At 35.3% G+C, this 19,139-nt stretch overlaps 1 protein-coding gene across 1 annotated transcript in view; it reads left to right on the top strand.

The window, feature by feature from the left end:
- Positions 1-19,139, top strand: part of DCDC1 (doublecortin domain containing 1) — a gene marked incomplete at both ends in the record, with an annotated part of 459,856 nt that overhangs the window by 250,216 nt on the left and 190,501 nt on the right. The window contains 3 exons of the mRNA XM_080690535.1: positions 7,155-7,215; positions 15,364-15,498; positions 15,817-15,974. Of these exons, the coding sequence (XP_080546661.1) occupies positions 7,155-7,215; positions 15,364-15,498; positions 15,817-15,974 (354 nt within the window). The remainder of the gene's footprint in view (positions 1-7,154; positions 7,216-15,363; positions 15,499-15,816; positions 15,975-19,139) is intronic.

Below are 19,139 nucleotides of genomic sequence, written 5' to 3'. Positions count from 1 at the left end.
TTTATGTTGTTTAAGTACACCCTGTGCTTTAGAGAGTTTCCCTCTTCCCCCTCCCATCCCCTCAGTTAGGTCGCCTTATTTGCTCCTCCATAGGCTCTCCTTCGTCTAGAGTTCCTACTGTTACCCATTGCTCCCTAGCTTTCGTATATTGGGGAAAGCATCTGATTTCAATAAGGAAATATTCTGAACAACTATATGCCAGTAAATTTTCCAATATAAATTATAAGGATCAATTTTTTTAAAGGACACAAACTACCAATGTCTACTCAAGAACAAATAGGTGACCTGAGTAATACTACATATCTTAAAGAAATTAAAATTATAGTTGAAAATCTTCTCACAAAGAAAACTCCAGGCTCAGATGACTAAGTTTTATTGTGAAATTCTACCCAATATTTTAGGACAAATAATACTAATTCTACACAATATCATTGAGAAAGTAGAAGGAATACTTTCCAACTGATTCTCGAAGACTAACATTAGTAACAAAAACTTGACATTATAGGAAAACAAAAGCGTAGACCATGAATATAAATTCAAATAAAAATCTTAGCAAAATTTTAGCAAATGAAATATAACATGTAAAAAGATTTGGTTGAACAATAATTAACTTAAAAAGAATCATAGACCTAAATGTAAAGTATTAAACAATAAGTATTTTACATGCCATCTAGGAAAAGATATTTATGGCTTTGTATTGGTTAAAATTAGTATAACAAAAGCATAATCCACAAAAGTATAAAAGTATAAATAGTAAGTTGGACTTCATAAAAATCAATATTTCTTTTCTTTTAAAGACAGTGTTAAGAGAATGAAAAGACAAACCACAAAGCAAAATATTTACAAATCATGCAAAATACACATGTTAAAACTTCAGAAGTATATGGGTAAATGACTTTAACAGATGCTTTTTTAGTTTTTTTTTTTAGTTTGTGCATTTTAAACAACCGATACTTTAATAAGGTAGACATAGAGTTGGCATACGAAAAGGTGTTCAATATCATTAGTAGTTAAGGGCATGCAAACTAAACCTACAGTAAATCATTATTACATATCTGTTAGAATGTCTAGTGTTTAAAAGACTGACTATACCAAGTACTAGTGAAGATTTAGAACATTATAACTGTCATCATGCATCATTGATAGAAATATAAAATGGTTTAGTCATTTTGGAGAACAGTTGGTACTTTCCTAAAATATTAAATATTTATCTACCTTATACTCCTAGAAATGTACCCAAAGGGAATGAAAGTATATGTTCATACATAGACTTGTACATTGCTGTTAATAAAAATTTTATTTCCAAAAGTCAAAAGAAAGAAATAACTCAAATGTCTATGCATAGGCGAATAGCTAAGCAAATTATGATATACCCATACTATCTAGCAATAAAAGAAGTACATTATTGATATATACAACAATAGCAATGAATACCAAAGTAAAGTATGCTGAATAAAAGGAGCAAAACCAAGAAAAGTACATATTGTTTGATTCCATATAAAAATGCTAACTCTATCTATCTCTATATATCTATAGAGTGATAGACAGCAAATATGGATGCCTGGAATGGGCAGGAAGGAGACATTAAAAAGAGGCACAAGAAAACTTTGGAAGTGATTATTTTGTGGGAGATGAATATGGATATGTTTATTATATGGATTGTTGTGATGCTTTCTAAGGAATATAAATTTTCAATAATTATCAATTTTTACTCTTTAAATATGTGCCTGTCAGTTGTACAATAGACATATTCTATGCCAGTTATTTTCCATTGAAGTTATCTTAAAAAGAATAAGGAACAAACTAAGAAAGAAACAAAAGTTGAAAATGATGCGTGAGGAATAACTAGGTGGTCCCTTCAGAGGGAGGTGGGAGATGGGGAAAAGCCTTTCTTAGTAGGAGAGTTGGTCAGTGGCCAAGGTCAAAATGGCAGGTGTTTGGAAGCTATAGCTTGACAGACATTCTTATTGTGCTCAGGGTTCTCATGGGGCACATTGCATACTCAACTTAGTGTAAGATTGCTTCAGCTGACGTGGATTTAGCCTGTTGAGATTCCTTCCTTCCTTTCTTTTCTTTTCCTTTCCTTTCCTTTCTTTTCTTTTTATGGGACTGGGAATCGAACCCAGGGACATTCTACCTCTGTGCTACACCCCAGCCCTATTTTTTATTCTTTATTTTGAAACAGGGTCTCACTAAATTGCAGAGGGCCTCACTAAATAGCTGAGGGTGACCACGAACCTGGGATTCTCCTGTCTCAGCCTCTCAAGTACTGGGATTACAAGTGTGCGTGGTGGTGAAAGCTTGAGATTTATTTTCTACTCTGGTCAAGACAGTAATAGAATTGAGTGGGGCCCAAACTGAAGACTTAATGTCTATTATACTATAGATGAGAGAGCTTGGGCAAGGAAAGAAAAGACAATTTAAAAAACATAGTAAGTTTTAACATCTCCATTTACAAGAAATGATTTTGCTTAGTAAAGGAAGGAAGGAAGAGAAAGAATGAAGATGAGAGAGAAATGGGTGGGTGGGAAGGAGGGAGGATCCCTATGTGCATAAGGATTATTTGCTTTTGTATTAGTGAAATTTGCTTTTATCTGAGAAACAAAGCCTCTTGCAAGGTAGAGGCAAAATAGCAGAACATCTGAAAACTAGGAGTTCTTATTGTAAAGCTTTACTTCATTTTCAGAAAAGCAGCAAGGACCAAGACTTTTAGAGCTTTACCTCACCCTTGGTTATATACTTTAAAATGCATTTAACTTTTCCAGAGCATCTGAAGTAATTGTCTGCTCTGTGTTTTTTTAAGGTGGCCATTTTTCATGATAAATTACAATAAATATCCTCATGTGACATCAAGTTGTAGAGACAAAAATCCTTTCCTCTTTCCTATGGCATAAATATGATTTTAACAAAAGCTTGAATCAAGATACAGCCTTTTATATGTTAAAAATAATAGAACTAGCACTTAAAGTAGCAACCTGACAACTCACAAAGAGTACTATAAACATATCATGCCTCATTAGTTCAGCTATGTCTTATTTGGTGTCAATCATCTTATTCTTATTCAATATACCAAGCACTTGCACATATTATTCCTTTGAATATTTTTTGTTCTGTGCATCTGACCATTGGTGGATGAAAGGCAAAGGAATAATATTAACAAGGGACCTGAACAACCTTGAAAAACATTTTAAAAATGCTTCTTTTCAAAAGATTCTTTGGCCATCTTACAGGTAGGTTAGTTGAATCAAAGTTAAGTTTTTGGGACCACCACTTGGTCTTGGTATTACTTCCTATTTAGGGAATGTGGATATTTAGTATCTGGTATTTAGTGTTAAACTAAAAACAAATTAAAGTAACACACGTGCACACACCCATGTACAGAAAGGGTAGATTATAGAGGATAAAAACTGGTGATCCATAGATTTTGTTTGGTCCGTACATTATTACAAATTTTGGTAGTAGTTGTAAGCCTATAGAAATAGATTTCACACACACAAAATTACTTCTTGAAGAGTGAGAACAGTAATGAACTTACATTTTCTCATGACAGCAATGAGGAACAGAGTGATTTAGATGGGGCATGTGCTCTTCAGCGAGCTGTAGTCTAAGCCATGCCCTGTGGCAGCCCTCACGCCAGTGCTAGCCTGCTCATCCATTTCAGTTACATCTCAGGCCTATAAAGGCTTTCAAATTTGCAACCCTTACATGTAGAATCAGTGGACTAATAAAGTCCATTGCTGAAGGACTCTTGTTTCCCATACTTATCTATTGGCCGTGGACTCCCTAAATCTAAATAAATACAGAACTAATTTTTTTATTATAAAGACAATTCATAAAAGAGATTTGTCTCATTGAACCATGTTCAATTTTATATAACCTTTACCATCTGCCTTATTTCAATGCTGTTCTTCTTGGTTTCTTTCAGTTGTGACTTTCTGCATCTGCTTTTTTTTTTTTTTTTGACACTAAGGCCTAGTTGAAAATAGGGTGATAATTGGCCAACATTTATCAGACTAGGTTAAAAACACATACTGCAGGTTAGGGATGGAACTTAGTGATAGAGCATGTACTTGCCCAGCATGTGCAGGGCCCTTGATTCAGTCTCAGCATCAACCTGCGTACATGCGCGTGCACACACACACACACACACACATATATCTTACCTATATTTTACCTATATCTTACCTATATCTTACCTATATTTTACCTATATCTTGTTTACCTATATCTTACCTATATCTTACCTATATTTACACATATAGGTAAGAACATTAGAAAGGTCAAATCAAATAGAAAATTGTTCATGTGCAATGTCACAGCCTATGTGTTGCTGAATGCAACTTCTTATCTTTATTCTTACTATGTTAATGAGGCTGAAGGAGAATTTTTATTTTTCTTGTTTTCTATATGCATTCTACTTTTGACACAGATGGTTTTTAAACAATTTTTTGGTAGTGAGGATTGAACCCAGTGGTATTCTACTTCTGAGTTACACCCCTATTTTATTTATTTATTTTTATTTTGAATAATGATCTCATTAAGTTGCTGAGGGCTTGGCTAAGCTGTTGAGGCTGGCCTTGAACCCATGATACTCCTGTCTCAGGCTCCCTCCCTAGTACTGAAATTACAGGAGTGTGCCAACATTCCTGGCCCTGACCCAGGTAGTCTTGTGAGACACCAGAGGATATCTGGGAAAATAGATTTGTGATCCTGAAACATGATGACAATCCTTTTTACAGTCATCCAGAAAATGATGAGTGTTAGCCTATAACATTTCCCCCAAGCTCAACTATGGTCATGTGCTACCTTCTTGTCTCTACTATATGATAAATGAGATGTTTTAGAGAATATGAACATCCATACATATACATACAAACACATTTTATAGATTCCTAATAGGACCTAGATCTATCCAATTGATGCCTACGTCTATATAGACATATATATATATACATGCCCATTGAGGTTACAATTAGTAAGCTTCCCAGGACAGGTGGTCCTTAGTTCACTCACCTGTCAAAGAACAGCAGAAGACTAAGTAGGCCATGTGCTTTCAGAGAAAAAAAAAGACTTTGAAGAGCATCTACTCCCAGTTGCTCTTCAATAGCAGGATGGGTGATGGTGGTGATATTGCTATTCATTATCATTATAAGAAATTCCAAGGCAACTAGAGCCTAAGTGACCTTCTAAAGATCGTTATTTCTAGTTAATGTCAGATCCAGGGCTATGGCTCAGGTCTCTCAACATTAATTCAGATTATGTCATGACATTTATGACTGATACTTGAAGGAATATTACTCTCCTTCCATTTCATTCTACTTGCATTATTGATGCTGTTATTGCTTTTTTAAAAATTTTTGTTTTTTAAAAAATCTTTTTAGCTTAGTACTTGTTGACCAAAATGAGAAAAGTCCAAACATCATCCTCTAAATCAGTTTCATATGGATATCAGTGGACATCGAATATACATTTGATTTTTTTTTTTTTTGCGGTACTAGGGATGGAATCCAGGGACATTCTACCTCTGAGCTACACCCCAGCCCTATTTTTTAGTCCTTTTATGTTGAAACAGGGTCTCACTGAGTTGTGAAGGGCGTCACTAAGTAGTAGCTGAGGCTGTCTGCGAACTGCGATCCTCCAGTCTCTGCCTCCCAAATGTTGGGTTTACAAGCATGTGCCACCACACCCGACTGACTTTTTTTTTTACATATAAAATATCTTGAAAATATAAGCAGGTGCACTTCTGTGTGTAGAAACTGTAATTTAAAAAGAAATTGTTATACATTAGAATGATAACTTCCTAATGTGACACTACATGACAGATTAGTTTTTTATAATAATGTGCATCTAAATTGCCCCAACATTTTTTTGTTTTGTTTTTTTTTTTTTTTTTTTGGTACTAGAGATTGAACCCAGGGACATTCTATCTTTGAGCTATACCTCTGGTCCTATTATTTTATTTTATTTGCGGTATTGGAGATGGAACCCAGGGACATTCTAACTATAAGCTACACCCCAGCCCTGTTTTTTATTCCTTATTTTAAAACAGGGTCTCACTAAATTGCGGAGGGCCTCACTAAGTAGTAGCTGAGACTGGCTGCGAACCTTGGTCCTCCTGTCTCAGCCACCCAAATGCTGGGATTACAAGTGTGCACCACCACGCCTGGCCCTATTTTCTATTCTTTATTTTGAAACAGGGTCTCACTAAGTTGCACAATCTTGTACAGTTCTAGGTTCTTATATAAGTAACATAAACTGCAACACCTGATAATGTAGATTTCTAGGGGTCCAGATATTCAAAGTAAGTCTCTGAGTAGAGGGGCCTGGAGACTTACATTACCATTAAGCACCTATCACAACATGCCCCAAAACTCTTCACATTCTCTTTTATGACTGGATGTGGGTTAAAGACTGATGTGCACTGAACCAGTTTTGGACTGCTGCTTTTACATGTTGTGCCAGATCAGATAGCATTTGCTTTGGAATAGAGCATTATCTGACATCTCTTATTCCCAACCTTTGATGTTTCTGTCAAAACTAAGAGGCAGTAGGAAAAATCTTGTTTAACATCATGTTACACTTAATTTAATTCATTTTGTCCTACCTTTTTAAAGATTCTATTAATGAATACATAATTAGTTAATTTAGGCATGATTAGCTTCCTTACTCAGACTTAGCTCAGAAAATAGAAGATTCCTTAATAAAATTCTTCAGTCATTTCAGAGGTAGCTGCCTGAGCTTCCTAATTTTTCATAGTTTCTTTATACTATCTTCTTAATCCTTATACATGCTTAAGCCTCTTTCTTTTTCTATTACAAAGGATATTTTGGGGACAGAGATTTTGATAATATTCTTATTGATTATTATATTTTCTAAAACTCCTAATCATTGTTGCTGTTGGTAAACACACACACACACAAACACACATGAACACACACATGTGCACACACTTTATGTACCACTGAATTCATTGCATTGAAGCTGAGAAATCATTTGCCTTAGGGAAGGTTTAGCTGCTGAGATAGCAGTGGTTCTTGGTAGAGTGTGGGCAGTTCTCTTGCCAGGCTACATGGAAAATGATCATTTTATTTGAAGCTACAAGTATGTCAGTGTGGAGAAAAAGCATCAATCTACAAATTACATTTTCATTACAGACATAAAGGAGATGAATCTCAGAAGTGGGTGTTTGGAACTGATGGCTGTATTTATTCTAAGGTAAGGACTTTATAAGCTAAAACTTTAATTCCTAAGTTTTTCTGTTCCTAGATTCTTATAAAATGTACTGTCTATTGTTGAGAGCAAAAAAAAAAAAAAGTTTTCTGCACAAATGTTTTCATTCTCTGCCTGGAAGTTTATAGTTTAGTACTTTCCTTAGAGGTTTCATTTCATTTTTATATTTTCATTGGTGCATTGCAATTATATATCACAGTGACGTTCAAAGCGATACAGACACATATACGCCATGTCACTTGGTGCCTTTCCCTTCATATCCCACCCTGCTCCAGTGCCCCCTCCCCAGACGTGCTAGTGAGAGTGGTAGCGATACTTTTATGTACAGACATATCCCATCTGAACTGTCCCCTTCCTCAAGCCTCACTTTAACCACCTTCCTCCCCTATTCATTTTCACTATTCTACTAGTTTCTCTCTTCATTTGACTGAAATTTCTATTTCTATAATATTTCTATTTCTATGAATTTTCTATTCATTGGTTTTACCTTCCACACATGAGAAAAGACATATGACCCTTGACTTTCTGATACTGGATTATCTTGACTTAGCACTATTTTCTCCAGTTCCATTCATTTTTCTGCAAATGAAATAATTTTTTCTTCTTTATGGCTGAGTAAAATTCTATTTGTGTGTGTGTGTGTGTGTGTGTGTGTGTGTGTGTATACCATTTTTGTTATCCATTTATTTGTTGACAGACATTTAGATTGGTCTTATAATTTGGCTATGTGAACTGTGCTGCTATAAGAATGGTTATATATGTATTACTATAATCTTCTCACTTTAATATTTTGGAGAAGAAACTATGTAGGGCCATTGAGTGCTTCCATTCCTAGTCTTTTGAGGGACCTCCATACTGATCTTCATAGTGGTTATACTAATTTATAATCTCATCAACAGTGTATAAGAGTTTCAATTTACCCACATTCTTGCCAGCATTTATTATTTTTGTATTTATTTACGTGTGTGTGTGTGTGTGTGTGTGTGTGTGTGTGTGTGTGTGTGTGATGCTGGGGTTTGAACTCAAAGGCATTCTACCTCTGAGCTATACCCTCAGCTCTATTTTATTTTTTACCTTGAAACTGAGTTTCACTAAGTTGTAAAGGGCCCAAGTTTCTAAGACTGCCCTTGAACTTGCAATCTTCCTGTCTGCAATGTACTGTCTGTTGTTGAGAGAGAAAAAAAAGTTATCTGCACAAATGTTTTCATTCTCTGCCTAGACGTTTATAATTTAGTAATTATAATACAAATTTATAATACAAGTACTAGGATTATAGTCGTGTGCCACCATACTTGAGTTGTTTATATTCTTGGTGATTGCCATTTTGATTGGAGTTAGAATCTTAGGGTAGTTCTGTTTCTAATGATGTTGAAAAATTTTCACAATTTTTTTAGCCATTTGCATTTCTTCTTTTGAGAAGTGTGTATTCATTTCAGTAGCCCATTAGTTATAATTGGGATTTTTTTGGTGTTATATTTTTCTAGTTCTTTATATATTCTAGATATTAGTCCTCTGTCAGAAGAATACCTGGTAAAGCTTTTCTTTGAATATGTAAATTCTATCTTCAGACTTTTTTTGATACTGGGGATTGAACCCAGGGGCATTCTACCCCTGAGCTATACCCCAACCTTAAATTTATTTATTTATTTTTGTGGTACTGAGGATGGAACCCAGGGGCTTTTCTACCTCTGGGCTATACACCCAGACCTATTTTATACTATATTTGAAAATAGGGTCTCACTAAGTCGCTGAGAGCCTCAGTAAGTAGCTGAGGCTGGCTTTGAACCTGTGCAATCCTCCTGTCTCAGCCTCCCAAGTGCAAGGATTTCAAGCATGTACCACCATGCCTGGCCCCAGCCTTAGTTATGGAGGGCCTCACTAAGTAGCTGAGGCTGACCATGTACTTAAAATCCTCTTGTCTCTTCTTGCCAGGTACTAGGATTACAAGCTTACACCACCATGCCTGGGCCTATCCTCAGCCTCTTGATTGTTTTCTTTGCTGCACAGAAGCTTTTACTTGATTGCATCCATTTACTGATTCTCTATTTTATTTCCTGGGCTTTAGGGGTCTTTTTGAGCAAGTCTCTACCAGCACCCAAAAGTTGTTTGTTTTCTGCTAGTAATTGCAAAGTAATTCAAAGCCACTTAGAAATTAAGTGGTTTAGCTGGGCATGGGCATGGTGGTGCATGCTTGTAATCCCAGCATTGGGGAGGCTGAGACCAGAGGATGGTGGTTCACGGATAGCCTCAGCTACTTAGTGAGGCCCTCTGCAACTTAGATCCTGTTTCAAAATAAAGAACAAAAAATAGGGCAGGGGGTTTAGGTTGGAGGTTGAATGTCCCTGGTTTCCACCCCTAGACCTGCCAAAAAAAAAAAAAAAAAAGAAAGAAAGAAAGAAAGAAAGAAAGAAATTAAGTGGCTTAATTTCTAAGCCTTTGATCCAGTTTGAGTTGACTTTTGTGGAGTTTGAGAGATAAGGGTCTAATTTCATTTTTTTCATATATTGATATAGTTTTCACAACATTATTTGTTAAAAAGGTTATCTTTTCTCAGGTGTATGTTTTTGACACTTCTGTAAAAAATCAACTGGCTGTCAGTGCAAAGATTTGTCTATGCATCTTCTCTTTTATTGGTCTGTGTGTCTCCTTTTGTGCCAATGCCATGCTGTTTTTGTTATTATAACTCCATAGTATAATTTGAAATCAGGTATTGTGATACCTCCTCCATGGTTCTTATTGCTCAGGACTGATTTGGCTATCTAGGTCTTTTGTCCTTCCATATGAATTTTAGGGCCATTTTTTTCTAGCTCTGTGAAGAATGATATTAGTATTTTAATAGTGATCACATCAAATCTGTGGATTGCTTTAGGTAGTATGGTCATTTTGATAATACTAAATATGCTTACCTAAGAACATGGGAGGTCTTCAATTTATTTTTCAGTGTTCTATAATTTTCATTGTAGAGGTCTTTTACCTCCTTGCTTAGATTTATTCCTAAGGGTTTTTTCCCTTTAGGCAATTGTAAATGGAACTTATTATATATATTCTTTCCATCCATGAACATGAAAGATCTTTCCATCTTCTAAGATTTTCTTTGATTTCTTTTTTTAACATTTTATAATTTTCTTTGTAGAGGTCTTTTACCTCCTTGGTTAAGTTTATTCCTAAGTATTTTATTTCTTGTGGGATATCCTGAGTGGAAGTGTTTTCTGAATTTCTTTTTCAGTGAATTTATGGTTGGTATACAGAAAAACTTCTGATTTTTAAGATTGATTTTGTATCCAGAAACTTTCCTGAATTTTTTTGTATCAGTTCTGTAGGCCTTTTGGTTGAGTTTGTTGGGTTTTCTAAGTATTGTTATCATGTCATCTGAAAATAGTGAAAGTTTGAGTTTTTCTTTTTCTATTTGTACTCCTTTGATTTCCTTTACTTGTCTTATTTCTCTCGCTAGATACTCAAGTACTATATTGAAAAGAAGTGTTAATAATGAATGTTCTTGTCTTGTTCCTGTTTTTAGGGGGAATTTTCACAATTTTTTCCTATTTAATATGATGTTGGCTGTGGGCCTATTGTAGATTGCCTTTATGATGGTGATGTATGTTCCTTCTATTCTGATTCTCTGCAGTGCGTTTAGCATAAATGGATGTTGGACTTTGTTAAATGCTTTCTCAGTATTTATTGAAATGATCATATGATTTTTGTCTTTGATTCTGTTTATGTAATAAATTACATGGATTGATTTTCATAAATTAAACCAGCCTTGTATCTCTGGGATGAATCCTATTTGGTCATAGTGTATGATTTTCTTGATGTGGTTTTGAATGTGTGTTGCTAGTATTTTGTTTAGCAGTTTTGCATCCAAGTTCATCAAAGATATAGGCCTGTAGTTTTCCTTCTTTGAGCTATCTTTATTTGATTTTGCTATTAATGTGATGTTAGCCTTATAGAATGTATTTGGGAGAGTCCTATTTCTTTTTTTTTATGAAATAGATTGAAGAGTATCGGGATTAGTTCTTACATGAAGGCTTTATAAAATTCACTTGGGAAACCATCTGGTCCTGGGCTTTTCTTTAATGGTAGGCTCTTTATTGCTATTTCAATCTCTTTGATTAATATTGGTTGGTTTAAAATTTCTGTATCTTCTTTTATTGCCATATTGTTCTCAAGCTGAATTTGGTAAATGTGAAATTCTGGGTATGTTCTCACTCTTATCTTCAGCCACATGATTGTGAGCATTTTTTCCACTAACATAATGTGACCGTCTTTCCATATTAACACCCACATCTATGCTATTTTTAAATAAAGTTCTGTAATGATGCACATTTAGGTAAATATAAACAATGTTGCCATGAATATTTTTATGTATATAACTTTGTTAAGTAAAAGGTAATGTACATTTGATTTTTTTTTTTTTTTGCTGTTCTTGTACTGGGGAGTGAAACCCAAGGGCTTTCTACCTCTGGGCTATACTCCCAGACATTTGGAAACAGGGTCTCACTAAGTTGCTGAGAGCCTCACTAAGTAGCCGAGGCTGGCTTCGAAGCCATTTGCTTCTCCTGTCTCAGCCTCCCAAGCCCAGGGATTACAAGTGTGCACTACCATGCCTGGCTTTCAGCCCTCTTTATTATTCTTTATTTTGAAACAGAGTCTCACCAAGCTGTGAAGGGCCTCACTAAGTAGCTAAGGCTGTCTGAGAACCAAGATCCTACTGTCTCAGCCTCCCAAATGCTGGGATTACAAGTCTGAGTCACTATGTTCAGCTCACATTTGACATTTTGATAGTCACTCTTTGATTAAGTCTACAAAGATTCTATTTATCATGCTTTCTTTTTAATGTTTTTTTTTTGTACTGAATGTTGAACTTAGAGACATTCTACTTCCAAAATACAGCCTCTGCTATATTTTATTTTAATTTTTAAATAGAATCTGACTAAATTACTGAGATTCTGTGATCCTCCTGCCTCGGCCTCCCAAATATTGGGATTATAGGCATGCACAACCACACCTGGCCACCATGATTTTAGTTTGCATCTTTTTTTCTCTTCTTCATATTTTCTGGATATCTTCAGGTTATTTTCTTTGTTTGTTGGCTTAAAGCTTTGAAATACCTTATATTTCAATTTTTTAAATTGAATCCCTTACATAAAGTGTATTTATAAAATATCATTCACATATCATCAAATTTATCATTTAAATGTACACCACTATTTCTCAGTATTCACAGGGTTGTATATCTACTACTACAATTTAATTTTAAAACATTTTTGTTCTCCCTAAAAGACATCTTGTACTCAATACCTATTTCCTCAATTTTATCTGCCACCTTCACCCTATTCCTTATAGATTTACCTATTCTGGATAATTTTTATAAATACAGTCGTTAATGTATGATCTATTATGATTTATTTCTACAACTTAGCATAATGTTTTCCAAGTTAATTCATATTGTAGCATGGATTATTAATTTCTTTTTGTTGCCAAAGTATTGCATTGTATGAAAATATCACATTTATCTATCCAATTATCAGTTGATAGGTATTTTTTTATTTCCACTATTTTGGCTATGGTAAATAACTGCTATAAATATTGGTATAAAAATTTGTATGTGGATGAATACCTTCATTTCTCATGGGCATATAAACTAGAAGTGTAATTTCTGGGTCATAAGATAATTCCACATTTAACATTTCTAGATATACCCAAATGTTTTCCAAACAAATGTCTATATCATATTACATTCTTATTACCAACATATGAAGGTTCCAACTTCTCCGCAGTCTTGCCAACTCTTATTCTCTATCACTTTGATTGCAGCCACCCTAGTGGGTGTGAAGTGTGATCTCATTAAGGTTTTGATTTGTATTTCCCTAATGACTAGTGAAATGAACACCTTTTCTACTCAATTATTTAGCTTATATTTTAACTGGATTATTTTCCATTTTATACTGAGTATAAGAATAATATATATATATATGTATATATATATATATATATATATATATATATATATTCCATCAGGCATATGATTTCCAAATACTTTTTCATCTTTTCATCTGTACATTGTCTTTTCATTTTCTTGATAACATTTTTGCAACACAAAAATTTAATTTTAATGCAGTTTGATCTATTCTTTTGTCACTTATTATTTTGGTGATATCCTTTTCATTTTTTTAAAAAAATCAGACTTTAGCGCTGGGTGTGGTGGCGCACGCTTGTAATCCCCACGCTTGGGAGGCGGAGACAGGAGGATCACGCAGGTTCGAAGCCAGCCACACTGGCTTAAGAGACCCTGTTTCCAAATAAAAAAATATATATGAAATAGGTCTGGGAGTGTAGCCCAGAGGTAGAAGGGCTTCCAGAAACTCCAGTACCACAGAAAAAAAGACTAAAAATCAGATGTTTTTTTAGAGTACTTTTAGGTTCATAATAAAAGTGAACTTAAAATAGAGACAGTTCCTTTACCTCTTCTGTCCCCACACACTCAGCCTCCCTTACTCTGCACATCACACAGAGTGGTAATTTTGTAATAACTGACAAACTTACACTGTCACATCATCATCACCTAAGGTTCATAGTTTGCATTTGGAGTCACTCTTGGTGTGGTGTGTTCTGTAGGTTTAGATAAATGTATAATGACATTTGTCTACTTTAGAGTGTCATACTGAATCATTTAACTGCCTCCCGAACCTTCTATACTCTACGTATTCATCTCCCCAACCTCTGCCAGCCTCAAATATTTTTAATAAATCTATAGTATTCCTGTTTCCAGAATGTCCCATAGTTGGAATCATAAAATATGCAGCCTTTTTGGATTGAGTTCTCACACTTAATAACGTGCATTTAAGGTTATGAGCGACTTACATTTTTAGTATGCATACATACTTATATTTTTTCTAATGAAGTTTAAAGTTATCCAACATCTCTCTTCACAGAACAGTATAAGGGCCTTAGTACTTTTAGTTATACACTAAACACATATTTTTGTGAGAACTTTAGTTCCACACTTTAAAAAATACAACAAGAACTTTATGTGTAATTCAGGCTGCATGTCTAGACTTACTGATTGGTATATGAGCTAGTTGATACTGAGCACATTGGTTACCTATCCAGTGTCTGTTTCCTCATCTTTAAAATAGGCACAATAGTAGTAACCACTTGACAGGGCTGTTGTAAGGATTAAAATATAAACATACCATTCTGTGGTCAATTACTTTGATGCAATTGTAGTTTATAAGTAATCTCTTCATACATAGAGTGAATGGAACAGAAACCTTCACAGATAATTTATAAATGCTCAGGTCACGATTTAGTAAACCAATTTAAAATGCAAAGCAAAATGTATGGGAAGAGAGCTGGGTAGGTAAGACATTTAAGGAAAGGTGCGAGTTGGCAAAAGGGCCATGTTACCTGAATCTTGTTCTTCAGTACTGACATATCCCCTCTCTGTGCTTCATCACCTTTTCTGCTGCCGATGTAGTTACAAGGACCAGAACTGATATTTGAATGAGGGGCCCAAGAGACCAAAGGCTCCTGGGCAGTGGCACTTACTCGCTCCACGAGAAATGGTGGGCAAGTGCCTCTGGCCAGTGGTGGTGCTCCACCCATGTCCTGATGAGCAGTGATGGCTTTTATTTGGTAGAGGATCCCAAGTAAGAGACAAAAGTGGGGGGGGCTAATTAAACATCTCATGATTGTCATGTGCCTCACGTGCTTCATTTGTGTGTAGTGTATCAAAAATATGTGTTGTTTTGGTTGTTATTTAGCAATAACAACCAAATTAACTTATCATTAATACTCACTATGTCAAATGTGTCCTATCCCTTTCGATCTCTGCTCATAGGCATATGCTGTGCTTCAGTCTCTGACCTATGCTTCTCAGCTAACTTATTTGTGCTTAACACAGCTGAGCTCCATTCATTCTATGTTTTCGTGTTTTGTAGGTAAAACTGAGTGCTCTTCCAACAGAGACAATGCATCATATACATTTGATGGCTGATAATAAACTGCAAACTATAATAGCCAGATCTTTTTCCTATAATCTAATTTTAACTCCCTTTTTCCAATTGACTAGATTTTTGGTTATAACTTACAAGGCTGGCACTACATTTTATTTTACTTTTTCCTTTCTTACAGGCTTACCCTCAATTTGTTCTGACCTACCTGGAGGAGCTAAATGTACAAGTGGATGTGACCCAGACAGAGTATCACATTCACTATGGTGCCTGGACCACAGCTCATCAAAAATGTGACAGAAGCTTAGCAGAAGAGGTCAGTGTGGTGAGACAAAGGCAAGACGGAAATAGGCGTCTAAAATGTGTTTTGAAAAGAGAAAAAATGTTCAAGTTGTTTTCAGGATCCGAGCATGAATTCACATCTTAATGTTACTAATTATTTTAAATCACAATGTAATATTTATGTGCACACATATTTATGTCAGCAAAATATAAATTTTATTAAATAAGGAATGATATTCAGGCTTTATCTTGATTTTGTGCTGTATGAAGTCTGAAGAACCATTTTTAGCATAGTTTGGATATTTCCACTCAGTGGAAATTAGCAACATTATTCCTGTATTTCATTTATTAGGTTCTGCAAAAACATGCCAGCAACCCTGGCTTGAAACAACTGCCAGAACACTCAGACACCCATTTAATGCCAGAAGGTTCTCGTGAGGAGACAGGGCAGCTGACAGTGGCTGTGATGAGGAAGCTGGAAGAGAAACATCCTAAGGCTTCTGCTCAGAGGTAGGGCACTGACAGAACTTAGCTTGATTGCTCAATGACATTCGATGTTTTCCTTCAGTTTCATGTAAGATTGATTTCTTGAAAATTGCTAAAATATCTCAACAGCCCTTTGGCTTTCAAGCACCATAGTTTTAGGGTCATATTTGATGAAGAGAGGTGGCATTTATGTGAATTTTGCTAAAGATTGATGTATGTAATTTTTAAAATGTATAATTAGGGTGAATTGCTTCCCTGGAATCTCAGTAAAACACACTGAAATAGCATAATTAAGAAAAAATAGTACTGAGCAGATATCCAATTGTGAATATACCAAGAGGTCCTTAAGAAGGCCATACTGGAAAATCCTTTCTACTTTCCACGAGGAACAGTCTCTATTTGGACCAGAGGGTAAGGGCACAATAGATGGTCTCAAGAAGTGATAGCTTAACAAATCAACACCATTTATATTACCTGAATAAGCAACTGAAAATTATTCTTGATCAAAAAGTAACAACTAGCTGGGCGTGGTGGTGCATGCTTGTAATCTCAGCATTTGGGAGGCTGAGACAGGAGGATTACGGTTCAAGGCCAGCCTCAGCTTCTACTTAGTGAGGCCCTCTGCAACTCAGTGAGACCCTGTTTCAAAATAAAGAATAAAAACATGGGGCTGGGGTGTAGCGCAGAGGTAGAATGCCCCTGGGTTTCATTCCCATTTCCCCCCCAAAAAAAGTGAGAGCAAAAACTAGTTTTCTGATCCTCTTTAATTGATTGGAAATGGAAGTTAATTATTGTTATTTTTTTGGGTTGATGTTGTAAATTACAAAATGACTTTATAAACTGCAATCTTAATCTATCATTATTTAAAATTACTGTTGACTGAAATACTCTTAAAGGAGTAGTACAATTTTTATTCTACTAAAGTTTAAAGGGATTCCTAAATTTAAATATGCTACTTGTAGACAGATATGTCACTTATATTAAAAATAGAAAAAACACTTGACAACTTTTTATTTAAATGAACAGCTTTTTATATTATTAAACTATATATTTTCATCTGGGATTATAATAGGAGAGAATTTTTTAATAGATAGAAAAATGACTCTTTAATCTATTATTTTTGTTTGTCACTTTGATAAGGCACAGAAAGAAATAACAAGTTCAATGTTTTACTATTTGATAGTATGAAGGTGTCCTGAATGGTATGAGATGTAATTTTCAGGCCTTCTTTTCTCTACTTATTTTTTAGTCTCACACAGGGCTCTCAGCTCTCTTACACTCCACAGACAATGAGGCTGCAGCCTAGCTGGGCCACTGCTGCACACTCACTGCTCCTCTTAGTCACCAGAATATAAATCCCTTTGGGACCGCCTTTGTCTGGTGTTTCTCCTCCAAACAGGAACCCAAGGAACACCAGGGCCTCGAGAACTCACAGTACTGCTCTGTGAGGCCGTGGCTGCTCTGTCCTTTAAGACTTAGACTACTGTTTTGTCTCTATCCTTTCTGAGAGAACGTTTGGATCTCTCATTATTCTGGGTTTTCGTCCTTATCCTGGTCTCTACTCAGGAAGGTGGAATGGATTACTTCTGCCTTCAGATTTCTGAAGCCTACATGAGGTTTCCATGCTCACCCCATGTTGAATCTGCTCTTGTGATAACTCACCTGCTTCTTTGTGAGTTCCCTCTTCACCAGCTTGGAAATGTTTTCTTTGGGGGTATGGGATTTTGCATTCTGTCATTATGTCTTCCTGAGGCAAAACTATCTGATGCCTGAACATTGGGAGAAAGGCATACAGTATTAGAAAAAGTGAGGGCCTTCCCATAGAAAAAGGGTGATTAGTGTCAGCTAACATACCATAGCATCTGAACTGTTAAATTAAATGAGATGTCTTTCAATTCCCAGTAGTGTAGTAAGCATTTAACAAGTAGTAATTGTAAAAGTGTTCTGAAAACAAGTAGATCTAGAAAGGAATTGTTAATGGAGTGTAGAGTAGTCCTCTCTTATTCACAGTTTCAGTTTCAGCTACCCGTGATCAACTGTGGTCCAGAAATTTTAATTGGAAATTCCAGAAGTAAATTATTTACAAATTTTAAGTAAGTTTTATAATACATTGTTATATTATTCTATTTTATTATTAGTTATTGATGTTAATCTCTTACTATGCTAAAATTATAAGTTAAAGTTTGTCATAGATATATTCCTATAGCAAAAACATAATATATATGAGATTTACTACAATGAGTGGGGTCTATTTGCTGTGGATAAGGGGGACAAATGCATTAGATTTGTGTCTTTTAGTTAATAGGAGTTGACTGGTAAATATACTTGAGATTTTATTTCTTTTTTGTGGAGCTGAAGCAATTTATTCTTCATTGGTACATTGTAGTCATACATCATGATGAAGTTCAGAATGTTAGAGGCATTCATTCACACAACACTCAGTGAGCCTCCCCCATTCACACAACACTCAGTGAGCCTCCCCCAGCTCCCTCCCTACTCCCTCACCCTCCCTGTGTGTTCATGACTCTGATTAGTATTGATAAATTTGTATGTGTACATTATGTTCATTAAACTGTTTATTTAGTCTTCCTCCCCACTCCCTCACTCCCCTAAGATTTTTCTTCCTTTGTCTAGAGTCCTTCCTGTGTCCCAAATTTCTCCCTAGCTTCCATATATGAGGGAAAACATCCAACCTTTCAGTTTTTATTACTGGCTAAACTTACTTAGCATAATATTCTCTGATTCCATCCATTTCCATGCAAATGGCATAATTTTGTTCTTCTTTATGGCTTAGTAGAATTCTATTGTATGTATAACCTATAATTTTTTAACCTATCCATCCTTTGATAGATACCAAGGCTGATCTCATAGTTTGGCTATTACAAATTGTGCTGCTATAAACATAGATATACATGTGTTACTATGGTAGTCTGGCTTCAGTTCTGTTGGGTAGATACCCAAAACTGGTATAGCTGTGTCACACTGTAGGCCTCCACACTGACTTCCAAAGTGGTTCCATTAATTTTCAATCCCATGGACAATGTGTCAGAGTTTATACTTCTCTATATTTTTTACCAAAATTTGTTATTACTTGTGTTTTTAATTATTGTTATTATAATTGGGGTTAGGTGAAATCTTACGGTAGTCTTGATTTGCGTCTCTCTGATTACTAATGATGTTGAACATTTT

The sequence above is a fragment of the Muscardinus avellanarius genome (genome assembly GCF_963383645.1).
Source record: "Muscardinus avellanarius genome assembly, chromosome: 1".
NCBI lineage: Eukaryota > Metazoa > Chordata > Mammalia > Rodentia > Gliridae > Muscardinus > Muscardinus avellanarius.
This window is presented reverse-complemented; position numbering and strand designations above follow the sequence as displayed.